This window comes from Elephantulus edwardii, unplaced genomic scaffold (assembly GCF_000299155.1).
Source record: "Elephantulus edwardii isolate Elephantulus edwardi_28Jun2011 unplaced genomic scaffold, EleEdw1.0 scaffold00090, whole genome shotgun sequence".
Taxonomy (NCBI): domain Eukaryota; kingdom Metazoa; phylum Chordata; class Mammalia; order Macroscelidea; family Macroscelididae; genus Elephantulus; species Elephantulus edwardii.
In genome coordinates this window covers 3868765-3882647 of record NW_006399840.1, presented here as the reverse complement: position 1 = coordinate 3882647, position 13883 = coordinate 3868765, and the positions used below count along the sequence as shown (strand labels likewise).

At 41.1% G+C, this 13883-nt stretch overlaps 1 protein-coding gene across 1 annotated transcript in view; it reads right to left on the bottom strand.

Annotated features, from left to right (window-relative positions):
* PROX1 (prospero homeobox 1) overlaps nucleotides 1-13883 on the bottom strand; it is a 57204-nt gene that overhangs the window by 26808 nt on the left and 16513 nt on the right. The window contains exons 3-4 of the mRNA XM_006890553.1: nucleotides 13359-13466; nucleotides 6657-6851 (exon numbers count right to left, since the gene is read on the bottom strand). Coding sequence (XP_006890615.1) covers nucleotides 6657-6851; nucleotides 13359-13466 — 303 coding nt within the window. The remainder of the gene's footprint in view (nucleotides 1-6656; nucleotides 6852-13358; nucleotides 13467-13883) is intronic.

Sequence of the window (13883 nt, the reverse complement as noted above, 5' to 3'; positions counted from 1 at the left end):
GGTTTTTTGTTTTTTTTGAGACGTGGATCGCCAGGCCTTTCTTCCAAGTTACTCCATCACTTTAATAATTAGCACGATCCGTAGCCTCTATTAGGACTTTGGGAAATGGCATTTACAGACCTGCTAATTAATAGCTCAAATTCCTCATTTGATTTATTTGGAAAGCTTCTCTCCAAAGCCCAAGACTTTGGTGAGGACCCAAGGAATTAGTCCCTCTGACTCAGAACTTAGATTCTGAATACGGGTAAATGATTAGTCCCCGTAAGCACCATGGGTTAAAGCCTATGGGTTACCTTGTCATGGTAGCCCAGAATGAGAGAGCTCAGGGTGCCTGAATGGAGACGTGTTACTCACATTCTTTTCTCAAATCACATTAGGGAGATCCCAAACCTTAGTCTTTGGAATCATCCTGTTGTTTTGGTTGTGGGGGTGGGGGGGTTGTACCCTAAAAAGTGGCCAGATGCTTTCATTCTTGATTAGGAGTCCCTGGGTAGCTTAGTCAAGCACTTTGCTACTAGCTGAAAGACTGAAGGTTAAAAATCAACTCAGAGGTAAGGCCTAGCAATCTGCTTTCAAGAAGCCACTGCCTTGAAGACTCTGTGGAGGAGCCATTCTACTCTGGACACAGAGTCCCCATGAGTTAGGATCACTCACGGGTCAAGTAGGCAACCAGCAAGAGCTACAGCTCATGTAAGTTACACAAATCCATTGCCATAGTTGAGGGTTTTTTTTTTGCAAAACAGATAAACGCGCTTTGGGATTTAACAGTAAACATTACCTTTCTTAGAGTTATACCTCCACCACAGTTGTGAAGAAAACAGGGAAAAATTCCAAAACTATAAAACCCAACTCTTAGTGCCCTTAAATTCAGAAGTATCAGTGTGATTTAAAAGCTGGAGAGGAATCCCAAACCTCCTTTCCCTACCCATAAAAAAAATTTTTGGAAGCTCTTCAAAGAGAAGTGAGAGAGAAGCATGGAAATATATACCATAACACCTGGAAAGACAAATTTATTGTTGCCAATCTCATTAAATGTGAGAAGCAGGAGAGGAAGACACAGCCCATAATTGGACAGCCCTCTCCCTAAGAACACCTTCCAACACACCTTTGCAAGCTCATGTTTGGGGTTGAGATGCTCCACCCCATGGAAGGCAGCTGACTTCTCTCCCTTTAGTACAAATGAAAAGCCCAGCTCATTTTGTTATCCCCCCCTTCATTCCTTTCACCGTCTCCTTCCACATCTCCTGGGTCTTCTCAAGCTCTCACCACCCTAAGTCTGACTGCTGTGCCAAGAATCTTGGCAACTGTGTAAACTGATACAAAAGGCAGATCCAGCTCCCCTGTCACTTGCAAGATCCTAACTCACAAAGGCCAGGAAATGCAGGGTCTAGAGGATGGGAGGGAGATTTGAGCCCCTCCCTCCTGCCTAGTGATAAACCTGCCCCATCTGCTTGATTTTCCCATAGGCCAGGGGTCAGCAACCCCACTCGGCCAGGCAGCGAGAGAGCAGGAGGGGCGGGGGAGGGATGGTGCTAACCAGTGGCAGAGGTGCCACCAGCAAATGTTTACCAGAGGCAGAGACAAGGCAGCACATGGACAAAAAGGAAGGAACAGAAGAAGAAGCAAAGGGAAGAATGAAGGGGGGAAGCATTAGTCACACAATTTGGCTAGATCGCCCTGCCCTTGATTATTCAGCATTCTTTTATACACACAGAAGCTTTGGGGAAACTGGAGATTTTCTTGTTCTGATGGTTCTGGCATCAGTATCATTATCATCGTTCTCATGAAAAAAAATGTTACCATCACTAAAACACTTAGTGCCTGTAGCATTGTCAGAAGCCACTGAACGTAGCTATTTCATTCTTGTTATAACACATCATTGAAGAATATTAAAATGCCATCCATTAGACGTTTCGTTATTAGACTAGCTAATACACTCTTGAATTAATAAATTTCATCAGCAGACTGGCCTTTTGGGCCTCCTGCGGACATAAATTTGGAGATTCTGCTCCCCAACTCTACCTGTTTATGAATTTAAAAGGAAGCAGAGCAGATTTCTCTTCTGTCTTCCTCAGGCCTCCTTTGTATCCAGACTACAACTTCATTTCAAGAGAATCTTAAGTACAAAGATGTGAAACTTAAGCGCAAAGAGTTTGTGGAAAACTAAGTAAAGCTGAGTGTGAAGTAGCAGCTGAGCTTGGTCAGCTGGAGCTGCTGGGTCTCCTTTGGGCTCACAGCCAAGACCACTCCAGAGAAGCTACAACCAACGCTAAAGCAAGTGGCTTTTATAAACATCTCAGTTAGAGACCTCTGTGGAGAAAGGCATGGAAAAGAAGGGGTTTACTTATCTGAAGCTCTTAATAGGAAATGTGCCATAGTGAGAGGCTAAACTGAAACCTCATTATTATTATTATTAATTACTATTATTATCATTATCATGGCCGCTTGTGGTGATAGTTATGACGATGCATATGCATGTGTGTGTATGTTGTGTGCACACGTGTGTCTAAAGGAGAAGGCAGAGAGCAGAACCTGTGCCCTTGCTCCTTTCAAGGGCATTTCTGATAAAGGCCTATGTTTTTTCGTTTATTTTGGTTTATATACTTTTCATTGGAGTACATATGTGCAAATGAAATATTTACCATTCCAACGATCTTAGCATGTACCGTTCAGTGATGTCAATTATAGTCAACTTATCATTCAACCACTTTGGCCCAAAGCAGCTCCCTGTCCCCTCACTCCTTTCCCCTTAAGAGCCTCACTTTTACTGAGGAAGGAATGAGAGCCAAAGCAGTCCAAAAAAACTTGCCTAAAGTCACATGGGAAGTGACAAAATATCTCTTCAGGCTCCTTGTACTGAAAGAGTCTTAAAATAGACATTGCAGATAAAGGAGAGGTGGCCTGGCTGGAAGTGGAGATGATTCACAAAGAGAGAACGATCAGATGTTAATCATATTAAAGGAGGATTTAGCTGATGCTAAACGGAGCAGCTTGTTGGGTCTCTCTTGATGCAAGTCGTCCTCCATTGGTGCCATTTGAAATACCATCCAGGTAAGGCTTACACAACCCTGCAAATCCCAATATGCAATTTAAGGATTTATTCTCTTGAGCATGTTACACTGCAAAAGTGCAAAGCTCATCCCATGACTCTTGGGCCATTCCTTTATAATGTTTAATACATGTTGCCAAAAGAATATCAAAGCCATAATAAACTGTAAATAATCCACTAACATATAGTATACAACTGGAGTCTCCTGGCTTAAGGTTCAGAGCAACACACTTACCAAAAAGAAAGAAAAGAAATGATGCTCTAAATGACATATATTTTTTTTGGGATGGTAACTTATAATAGTATTTAACTTCAGAGAAAATATTCCGGACTCTTCTGCCAGAATAGTAAGCTGGTGTTCAGCTGTTGTTAATGTGCCATTGAACTTAGGGAACCTGTGAACCATGGATCTGAAACCTGCCCTGTCCTGTGCCACCTTCACCATCTGACATACTCCAGTCCACTGCTATGGGAAACTAAAAATAAACAATGAATGAATGGAAACCCTAAGTATTTGTAAATTTTCATTAAAATTAATAAAAAAAGAAATATTTCAAATTAAAAAAAAATAACCAACAAACTCAAAATAGTGGAGAAGCACAAGAAGGGTCCTTTCTTTCAGTGTATTCTGAAAACACACACACACACACACACACACACACACACACACAACCCAAAAATTTTCACTTGCCATATGTTTGGCAAGAAAAACAGACCTTTTTCTCAGATGCTGTTATTGGTAGGTGCCCTTGAGTCAACCAGTACTCCTGTGAACAACAGGAGTGACCCTTGTCCTACCCTGTACCATCCTCAAAATCTCTGTTCGACCCAAGCCCATTGTGCAGTCACTGCAGCAGTTCATTCCATTGAGGGTCTTCGTCTCTTTTGCTGAACCTCCAGCACAGAATCTCTAAGGATTTATTGTTCTTGAAAATATGCTCAAAGTAAGCAAGATGAAGTTTCACCATCCTTGTCTCTAAAAAAGCACCGTGGTTGCACTCCCCTTGGATGTTGTTGTTAACTACGACTTATGACAACCCTATGAAGAATGGCTCTCAACTTTGCTCTATCCTGACCCACCTCACTTTCTCTGACATACCTGGCTCCATTGCCACAGTCACTGGGTTAATCCATCTCACCCAGGGTCTTCCTCTCCTGTGCTGACCCGCCACCATTCCAAGCATGATGTCCTTCTCCAAGGACCGGCCCCTCTTGACACCATGCCCAAAGCAGCAATGGTAAATTAGTGGCCTACAGTAGAACCAAAATTTTTAAGGAAAAACCATGAATTTTCCTTTGCTAAGCTTACACTCCAAGTCCTTTATAACTGATCTGCAATGGCAAGGAAGAATGAACAATAATGGAGTCACAGGAGCCGTCCTTTTTTATTAATAAGGTAAGGCCAGTATCCCTCTGGCCTACAAAGCTGTTCCAGCTCTGTAGGATTTAATGGAGGGGCAGTGGGGATTCATCACTGGAGTTCTCACTTTCCAAGTAGGAGAGACCAGGATTTGATTCCCAGTCAATGTACCTACATGCAGCCTCCTCTGTGAGTGAAGGTTATGTGTTCCTATGATGCTGAACAGGTTCAGTAGAATTTTCAGATTCAGACTAGGAAGAAGGGCCTATAAATCTACCTCCCCAAATAAGCCAATTAAGATCACTTAGATCTCATCTCTTCTTGTCTGAAGCAAGAAAAAGAAGGAAACTGAAGACTCAAGGAAACAATCCAAAGAATCAACCATAGTTGAACCATATCCTCTATTAGCCTGAGATCAGAAGGAATAGATGGTGCCCAGCTACCACTACCAATTGCTCTGATAGGAAATACAATAGAAAGTTCTAGACAAAGTGGGAGAGAAATATAGCCCAAAATTAAAAATTATCAGACTTCCTAGATGGATGGACACTATCAGAAACCCTGTCGATACTTTGTAAATATGGAACTGAACTCATTCCCAGATACTACCTTTCAGCCGAGAAATAGGCTGATTTCTTAAGTGAAGAGTAACACCCACAAGGAACATACTCCTCAGAATAATGAACGCTATGAGATCAAATGGTCAGCATTTGCCCAAAATCAAATTTGGAAGGTAGGAAGGGACATGAAATACAGATGAATATGAAAAGGAAACCTCAATAGGAAATGAAAAGTGTTGTTATAGAACTAATTAGGGAAATAAAATGTTTAGAAACTGTTGAACAGGAATCTAATTTGCTTTGAAAATTATGACCTCACAATAAAATATTCACACAAACACACAAAAAATTCCCTCCGGATGACTATAATCTTGATGACTAACTGATTGTGGGATGCCCCAAGGCAGACACTTTTCAATGCCATTATGCCTAGGTTTAGCACAAGTCAGGGACTGGCTCAATGGAGGTCAGTAGTAACAAAAGCCACATGAGAAAAGCATAGCTATTAACATGAGGTCTCAGCCCTACCACTTGTAGAAAAGAAAATTCCTATCTTCAAGTTAGGATCCCGAAAAACCAAGAGTGTACAAGATATGGATCCACTCTGTCTACCTAGAGCCTGTCTGCTCATCATCAGTGAGGTAGTCTATGGACTCTGATTACCACAGCCAGCAGAGCTCAGCAAAAAGCCTTTGTGAGTACGAGGGTGTCTCAAAGAGGGTCAACATAATACGGCGAAAACTGTTTGCTGAGGCACCACATTAGCCTGCAAAGAAATACCTTACTCATACCAAACATCTTCCATTGTTGCATGGATATTGCTTTCTGGGAACAGTCTCCATTGCTTTGTGTGTATATTTAGAATATGGATGTTGTAGATATAATATGAACAAAGAGCAAAGTGCACATGAAAGTACACACACACACACACACACACACACACACACACACACACACATTCTGAGCATCTCCCAGAAAGAACAAAAGTAGAGATAAAATCAAAGCAAAGTAGTAATCTATCTTTTATACCAGCAAATCCTCATACATCAGAAGAAAATCAGTAACTACAAAAGTTAGAAACCACACAATTATTTCCTAAAATTTCTAGATTTTTCTCTTTTTTAACTAAAACAACTCTTGTACTTAAAACAGTCAAACAACTGACAATTGAGAGTTTAAATATGAACACAGCAGCTCTGGTGGTTTAGTGGCAAAATGTTGTGCGGGCAACTGGTTCGAATCCACCAGCCGCTCCACAGGAAAGAGAAGAGCAATCTCCTCCTGTGTGATTAACGGTCTCTAAAAATCCACTGGTGGCTCAGTTGTGAATCAGTTGTGAGTATGAAAAAGGTCTCTTGGAGCAGAAGCTTTTGCCCTGGAAAAAAACAGAGACTAAAATATCAGTGTATGCTCCATGCTGCCATTTTCCTTGGATTCCTTTCTTTACGGTCCAAGAGATTTCTGTACACAGAGATAAGAGCCATGGGACTAGAAAGGAAATGCAAGCGGGATGGTGTCTGTGATTCTAATAGGAACCACTGTGGAGTCCTTCACTGCTGCCCTGCTCAGTTCTCTACTAATGATACTTATGTGAGACATTAAGTCAAAACAGATTTGGAAACTTAAAAAACAAATAGTCTTAAAAGATGAAAAGGGAGGTGACCAAAAGGTAAAGACTGATTCCTACCTCAAAGTCATTTGCTTTGTTGTAGTGCATGTTCAGAGCCCTGTACAGCTCACAGTCTCTGGTTATAGACAGCTCTTCAGTACTGGTGACCCCATCGTTGATGGCTTGACGTGCATACTTCTCCATCTGAATGTAGTAAAACTCACGGAAATTGCTGAACCACTTGATAAGCTGAGAGGTAATACATCTGTTGAACTGTCAAATTTAAATATTGAAAAAGATAAGATTATTGCCATTTTTTCCTATATACATTTTAAGTATTTAAAGCATTATTTTTTTTTAAGTCCTCCTCCCCACCTTACTTGGAACAACGTATTTTTTAAACCCCTCTAAAACAATAGCAAGATGAATAACGTACTTATATGAATATTGTAAAACAAATCAGTAATGGAAATCACATCACAAACCTCATCATTTCAAATGGAGAGCTGACCTTGTAAATCTGATTTTCTTTATGCTGAATAGCTTGTTCTCAGATGTTGTTCTTCGTCTTGCAACAAAACACACTACATTTGCATACTCCTTATGAAAAATCATTCAAGATATAGAATCCTGGGAGGAGTTAATCCTCTCAAGGACCAGAGATGACGAGTCACATGGCTACACCACTAGCATGATTTTTATTTTTTTTTCAAATGAGAATTCTGTGTCACCACATCATGGCCTCTTTCGGTGTTGAAAAATTACTTTTAAACCAAGTGGGAGGATTCTGGCATTTGCTTATTTGGGGTAGTGAGTGCTTCCCAGGCTCATTCAGCCATGATTCCACTCAGTGTCCACCCACAGTTCTCTTGCCCAGTGCTGTCTGGCCAGCCCCCTGTGCTATTCGCATACTCTCTCTACTGCCAGCATTGAGTGAGACCCACACCTACCAATGTCTACGCTGTCTGGGAGATGTGGTTAGAACCCAATACACCAATGACTGAGCAGGGATCTCTATTACATTTTTTTAAATGCCAAGTTACTATAGGACACAATTAGGTTTTCAAACTTTGTTTACCAAGGTTTCACTGTGGCCTTTTAAATGAAGATGTCATGTTGGATTCACTGCAAGTGATACCATCCTTATTGACAGTCCTGTGTTCACATAAAGGACAGATGCATCTCAACTCGCCAAGTCAAAACCAATAAATCCATGGCTTTATATCAGGCTGTCTGACAGACAACCCCCTGCCTTTTGTCATCACAGGCATCCCCTTCCCTGGGCCCCCAGAAAAAAGATGTACATTCATCAAAAATCAACAAAGAACACTTATCAAACACTGGCCATGAGAACATCCAGACTCCAACAAGATGACAGCTAAAGTGTGTATTGGGGCTGTAATTACTACGCACAAAGTTGTTTCTATACTAGCAAAGATAATAAATGAATGAAAATTTATGGCAGAGAATTGAAGTCACAAGGAAACAGAAGCAGGGAGACTGGTGTTTCTCCCAAAAGGCCAACTTGCATCATAATTGCCATGCAGTTGCAAGGGTCCTTACAGATAATTGACCAGAAAATGATTAAGTCATCAGCAAATCGCTTCTGCTTGCAAGAGTTCAAACATGTACTTAACCTATCCAAGAATTATATTTTCACTCTGTGTGTCTGCTCTGTCTCTATTCAGCCTTGCGGGGAACCCGATTAAAAAGACAACTGAAGGACCCCCGTTATCTGATCTTCTGGTTGCCGATTTCAATAGAACTTAAACCCATTACGATTTGCTGAACTTGGAGTTCTTTCCATTTTATCTCAGCAGTAAAATACACTGTCCAAATTTCCAGACACTGAGATAAGGACTACAGGCCTCCGTGACGGCTTACTGTTCCTTTTTAATTCTTTTAGAATAAGAAACAAAACATTACAAAATGATGGCAGGCTGTGCACTGGGGAATGAAAATTGCTTTGACATGGAGATTAGGCTTCTGCATTGTTACAAGACATTGTCTCATATGGACAAGAGTACTGTAGAGGAAAAAAATAGAAGGGTATTTTTTTTTCTAGAATGGTCATGAATGACCTAATGGGGAGGACAAAAAAAGTAAGTGCACTTGCCATTATTTAGGAATGGGACATAAAGGGAGATTTAAAGCTTATTGTTGGAGAATGGAAATACCAGAGAGAAATAATGGACAAAAACAACAGTCTCCCCTAACATGAGCCAAGCAAAATGACCAACACAACAGCCTGGAGAAGCGGACTGCTCTCCACTCAAAGGGAACTGGAATTTGTTCGGTTTTAGTTGCAGCCCCAAAAGCAAAAATCGGGTCTCTCTTCTCTAGATGCTCATCTGGAGGGAAGTGGGGGGAAAGTGTTAAACTTTAAAGAGTTAATTTCCCTGGTTCTGTAGTGGTGTACAAGAAAAGGATCAATTGTTCTATAAAGGAAAGCTCTGTAGTGTGTTAATGTGTTAATGCAAAAACTAATCGCTACAATAAAGAGGCTGTGTTTCCACAGTGTACGAGTCTCTGTGACTTTGATTAATGCTTCCCACGGGACATCTCAGCCTCAATATGGGCTGAAGAAACTTCCTAAATATTCAATGAGCATGGTCAAAAGATGTATAAAACAAATCAATCTGACACCTTAATCTGGCTAGGCAGCAGTTGACTCAAGGGGTGGAGGGAATGAGATACATCATTTAACACTGCCGGGTTGAAAAGCCTGTGAGCGTCTGTTCTTCAAAGCTAAAATGACACTGAATCTGTTGTACTTAGTGGCCTAAGAGTTATTAGCTTATACATTAAAATCGCACCCAGTCATGAATGCGAAGACGGTCCACCACTCCTTGGCTTCTCGCTCATGGGTGCCCACTTGTCCTTCTTTGCTGTGACGAGTAGAACTCTGTGTCTGGTTAAATATCACAGTAAAGGAATTGAGCTGGACCCTGTGAGGACCCAACTTGGTTCAGGTTTTTGCTCTGGGAGGTAAATTAAATCAGCCCTGGCTTCAGCATTCATTTGTATCAGTACAGTAGTGTCTGAAATGCTTCCCTGTTATCCCCATGTCTGTGTTATGAATTCCCCTCTACCTCTTCATTTCTAAGATAATATAAAAGCAAAGAGCCAACTGTGAGTGAGTTCATCTTGACTCACAGTGCACCCATGTGCAGAGTGGGACTGCTCTCCAAAGGATTTTCCATGGCTGCTTTTGGAGAGGTGGCTTGCCAGGACTTTCTACTGAGGCGCTTCTGGGTAGACTCACGTCTCTCATCTTTCAGTTAGGAGATTAGCACCTAACTTCATGGCTAACATGAACAAGAAACCTCTTACCAAAACAGAAGTCACATGCATTAGACTTTGTATTCATCTTAAGCAAAGTGTACAAAGGAGAGTGAATCACTTCTTCAGCTCACTTCGTAGAGTCAGAGAATGAACTTGGTCCAGCACAATGCTTAGAGAGAGGCTTGACTGTATACTTATGCTATACCTTAACCGCAAACCAAGTATTTTTGGTGTACTGTTTCTCATCATTTTCATCTGCAGCACTTAGTGCACAATAATATCTAGTACAATGAAATGTAGTACAACAATATCTAAGCACTATTCGAGATGTTTTTATGATTTGGGAAAATAACATTTTGCTAGAATTAGGGTTTTCTTTTCATGAACGCAATAACAATCAAGTAAAGGCTTGTATAATAAGCACTCCTTGGTTCATTGGTTGCTGTGTACTGTAGAGTCGGAACCAACCCATAGCTGACCCTCCTGTGAGTTTTCAGAGGAAATTAATCACATGAGAGGAAACTGCCCATCCTTCTCCCACGTGAATATATGTTTTCTATGGCAGATAGCGCTTGGCTTCATTTGCGATAAAATTCTGAAGTCCCGTTGTATTTTCTAGGCACCTCTCAATTCTGTAGTGAGTCTGATTTTGGACCAAAATATTTGGAATGTATACAGAGATGCAATCTAGCAATTTTAGCCTTGCAAATAAGGATCTACACTTATATATTCCTATATAGACTATGTATTAAATCTATAGATACTACGTTGTTTTTGTTGTTGTGTATGATAGAGTCAGAACCAACCCATAATTGACCCTCCAGTGGGTTTTCAGAGGCAGTTAATCACATGGGAGGAGATTGGCCAGCCTTCTCCCGCAGAGCAGCTGGTGGCCTCGAACCGCATGCCTTTGGAACTGCAGCGCAGCTTCTTGCCATTAGGCCACCAGAGCTATGTATACTATAGTATCAGAGGAACTCTGGTGCCACTGTGGATATGGCACTTGTCTGCTCCATGATAAAAAGGTGAAGCAATCTGCTCCGAGAAGCTTCAGGACCACCTTGTATATCGTCTCTTGCATGACTTTTCACTATCATGTGTACACTTTCAGAGAAGGCAAATTCACATATTGCTAGCCAGAAACCTCTATAATTAGTAAAGTTAAAAATGTATGATTTATTCGAAAAATAAAAATGACCTTTTGTGATTTTCTATTTTTGCATTGTATTTCCTACTCTTTCCCCTCCATTAGAGTGGATAATTGGGAGTGAACTAGATTTGTGTATTCTTTAATAGTCTGCTCTCCCAATATGGATGGAATCTACAATCTGAATATTTGTGTTCTTTTTTAAAAAAAATCAGGACATAGAATGTGTGGTAATTTGCAAAGCTGAACCACGCAACGTATTCTAAAGGAATGGGAACAATTTGTCTATTTACATAGGAGAGTATTAACAAAACTACAGAGCAACAATTTCTCCTTGGTCACTGAGAACCACTCCCCAGCGAATGTTTCCAATATTTAAAGCTACTGTTGAGTAATGATACTGGCTCCGAATGACTGTTGCTCTCTACCCTTCTGATGGCCGCATGTCAACGGTGACTGAGTGGTCCCTGTTTTTGCAGTTTGTAAAGTCTTCTGGATGAAAGAGGCTAGAGAAGTAATATGGCATCACTGGTAGCCTAGTGGTAAGAAACCGAGCCACAATCCCAAAGGCATACGGTTCAAATCCACCAGCTGCTCTGCTGGAGAACTATGGGTGGTTCTGTGCAATTTACTGCACACAACACATATGTACACATATACATATCCACCACACACGTTAACACTTTTTCTTCCTCTTCCTCACATCACGTCCAAGAACTAAAGTGTTAGGAGAATCCCCTACATGAAGAGTTTGCCAAGTTTTACAGGGAACTAGAAGTTAATTAGCCCTGAACCAATTGACAAATTCTCTTAATTCTAGATATTTTTTTTTCCAAGTTGCTATGGATTCAAGTCTGACTTATGGTAACCTCATATGTGAGAAGTTATATGGTGCATGGAAATGCATCACAGCATTTTCCAGGTTGTAATCATCATAGTAGCGGATTGCCAGGCCTTTCTTCTGTGGCACCAAGGGGGTGGGTTCAGACTGCCCACGCTAGGCTAACATGAGCGAAAACTGCTTGTACCACCTAGCTAGGGGCCTTTAACTCTAACCCACACATGCTTTCTCTGGTTTATCATGTCAGCTTGGTTTTGTGCTTAATAATTCTTAACCAGCCGTGTAAGTTACTGCCTTTCTCTGTCTTCCCCATCCTGCCCAGTTTGTTGGCATCAAATGAGGAGAAAACATGCCTTCCACTTGAGCACAGCCAGGGAAGGAGAAAGATAAAAGGCTGCAGTTGATACACAATTCAAAAGCAAACAGGAGGGAAAACAGAACTTTTCTTAGAAGGCCAAACAAAACATTAGTGAAGGAAACTGAAATGAGTTGGCCTTCAAAATGGGGCCAACGAAGAAGGAACTTGGGCATCGAGTGTAAGTCAAGCTGTGTGGAGGCGAGCATGGGAGGAGCGAGCGACTTTAGGCAGCCTGGGAGTTCTCAATGGCAGAAATAAGGACTGGTACATATGGGGGTGGGGAAGGGAGGGTGGGGAACAAAGCACCCAACCCTAATAAACTAATCTCAGCTAATGTAATGTTTATCAAGTTCCTTGGATAATGATACCATGTGTGTCATTATCATCATCAAAACCCAATCTATGTTCTAAAAAAGTTACAGATGATTAACACAACATCAACTTGATACAAACAATTACTTAAAACACACACACACACACACACACACACACACACACACACACACAACCAGGAGGTCCCAATATTCTGTAGAATGAGGAGGCTGCAGCTGTAGGCCGACAGCTTTCATATCCTCATTTGAATAATGTGTCCTGAATCTGTCACTTTATTCATTCTCCTTATGCTCAGTGTACTCTACATCAACAACAAATTAAGTTGTAAATAAGAGACAATCATCACTTTTGTTTTTAAGCAGCTACTGCATAGAGAATTTCAATGTACGCTCCTTTTCGACAGGGGGAAAAGGAGGTGCGAGAGTTTGCTTTCATAAGCACAAATATGGGGAAATCAACAGAAACAAAAACAGAAACTGTTTACTGCTGCTGAAGGGAGAAGACACATTCTCAAAAAAATACATCCATTAGCAGCTGAAATTTCTTCCAAGCAGCTACACGTTAAAAAAAAAACAAAACTGAGGCTGTGTTTCCCAGACTATATTGCAAAGCCATGTGGTTTATTAATAACGGTCCCTCAGCACTAATACACAAGGGTCATCTTTGCTTGCCACACCTTTAAACAAAAGGACAAGTGCATCAAATCAATTACAACACAGGTGCGTTAATGAACAGATTCCACATCCATCTCCATTAACTTTCAAGGCTTCAAATCACATGCATCAAAAGTGAAACAAGAAATTATATTTGTCCTACCTTTACATCGGAGAAGTAGGTCTTCAGCATATTGGAGCTGGGATAACGGGTATAAAAGAACATGAGCTTTGCTTTTTTCAAGTGATTGGGTGACAATCCTTCCTGCATGTGGGAGGCAACTGGTTAAGGGAAATATTTTCTTTACACACCAGGCATTATAACCACCACCACTATTACCAAACACTATGGGGACCAAAGGAGAGCCTGCAGGAATGCTGGCAGGCCACTGGCATTGGTCATGAAATCTAGTGTTAACTTGCTGTTGCTTATGCAAATTTATATTGCTTGTCAGAAACTGTCAAATGTACTGATAAAGATGCACCATTGAGTTGCAGAACCTTGGCCACTTTGTTGTTGAAAGCGACAAAACATTACACCCCCCACACCCGTCTTAAGTCTAAACGCTGCTACGCGTACATACATTCACTTGTTGCTAAGGAGACAAATGCACCCAACATGTGCTGCACAACTCTTATCATAAGAGTTTGCTCTTTCTTTGCAATTAGAATTCTGTTTGTTCTCCCC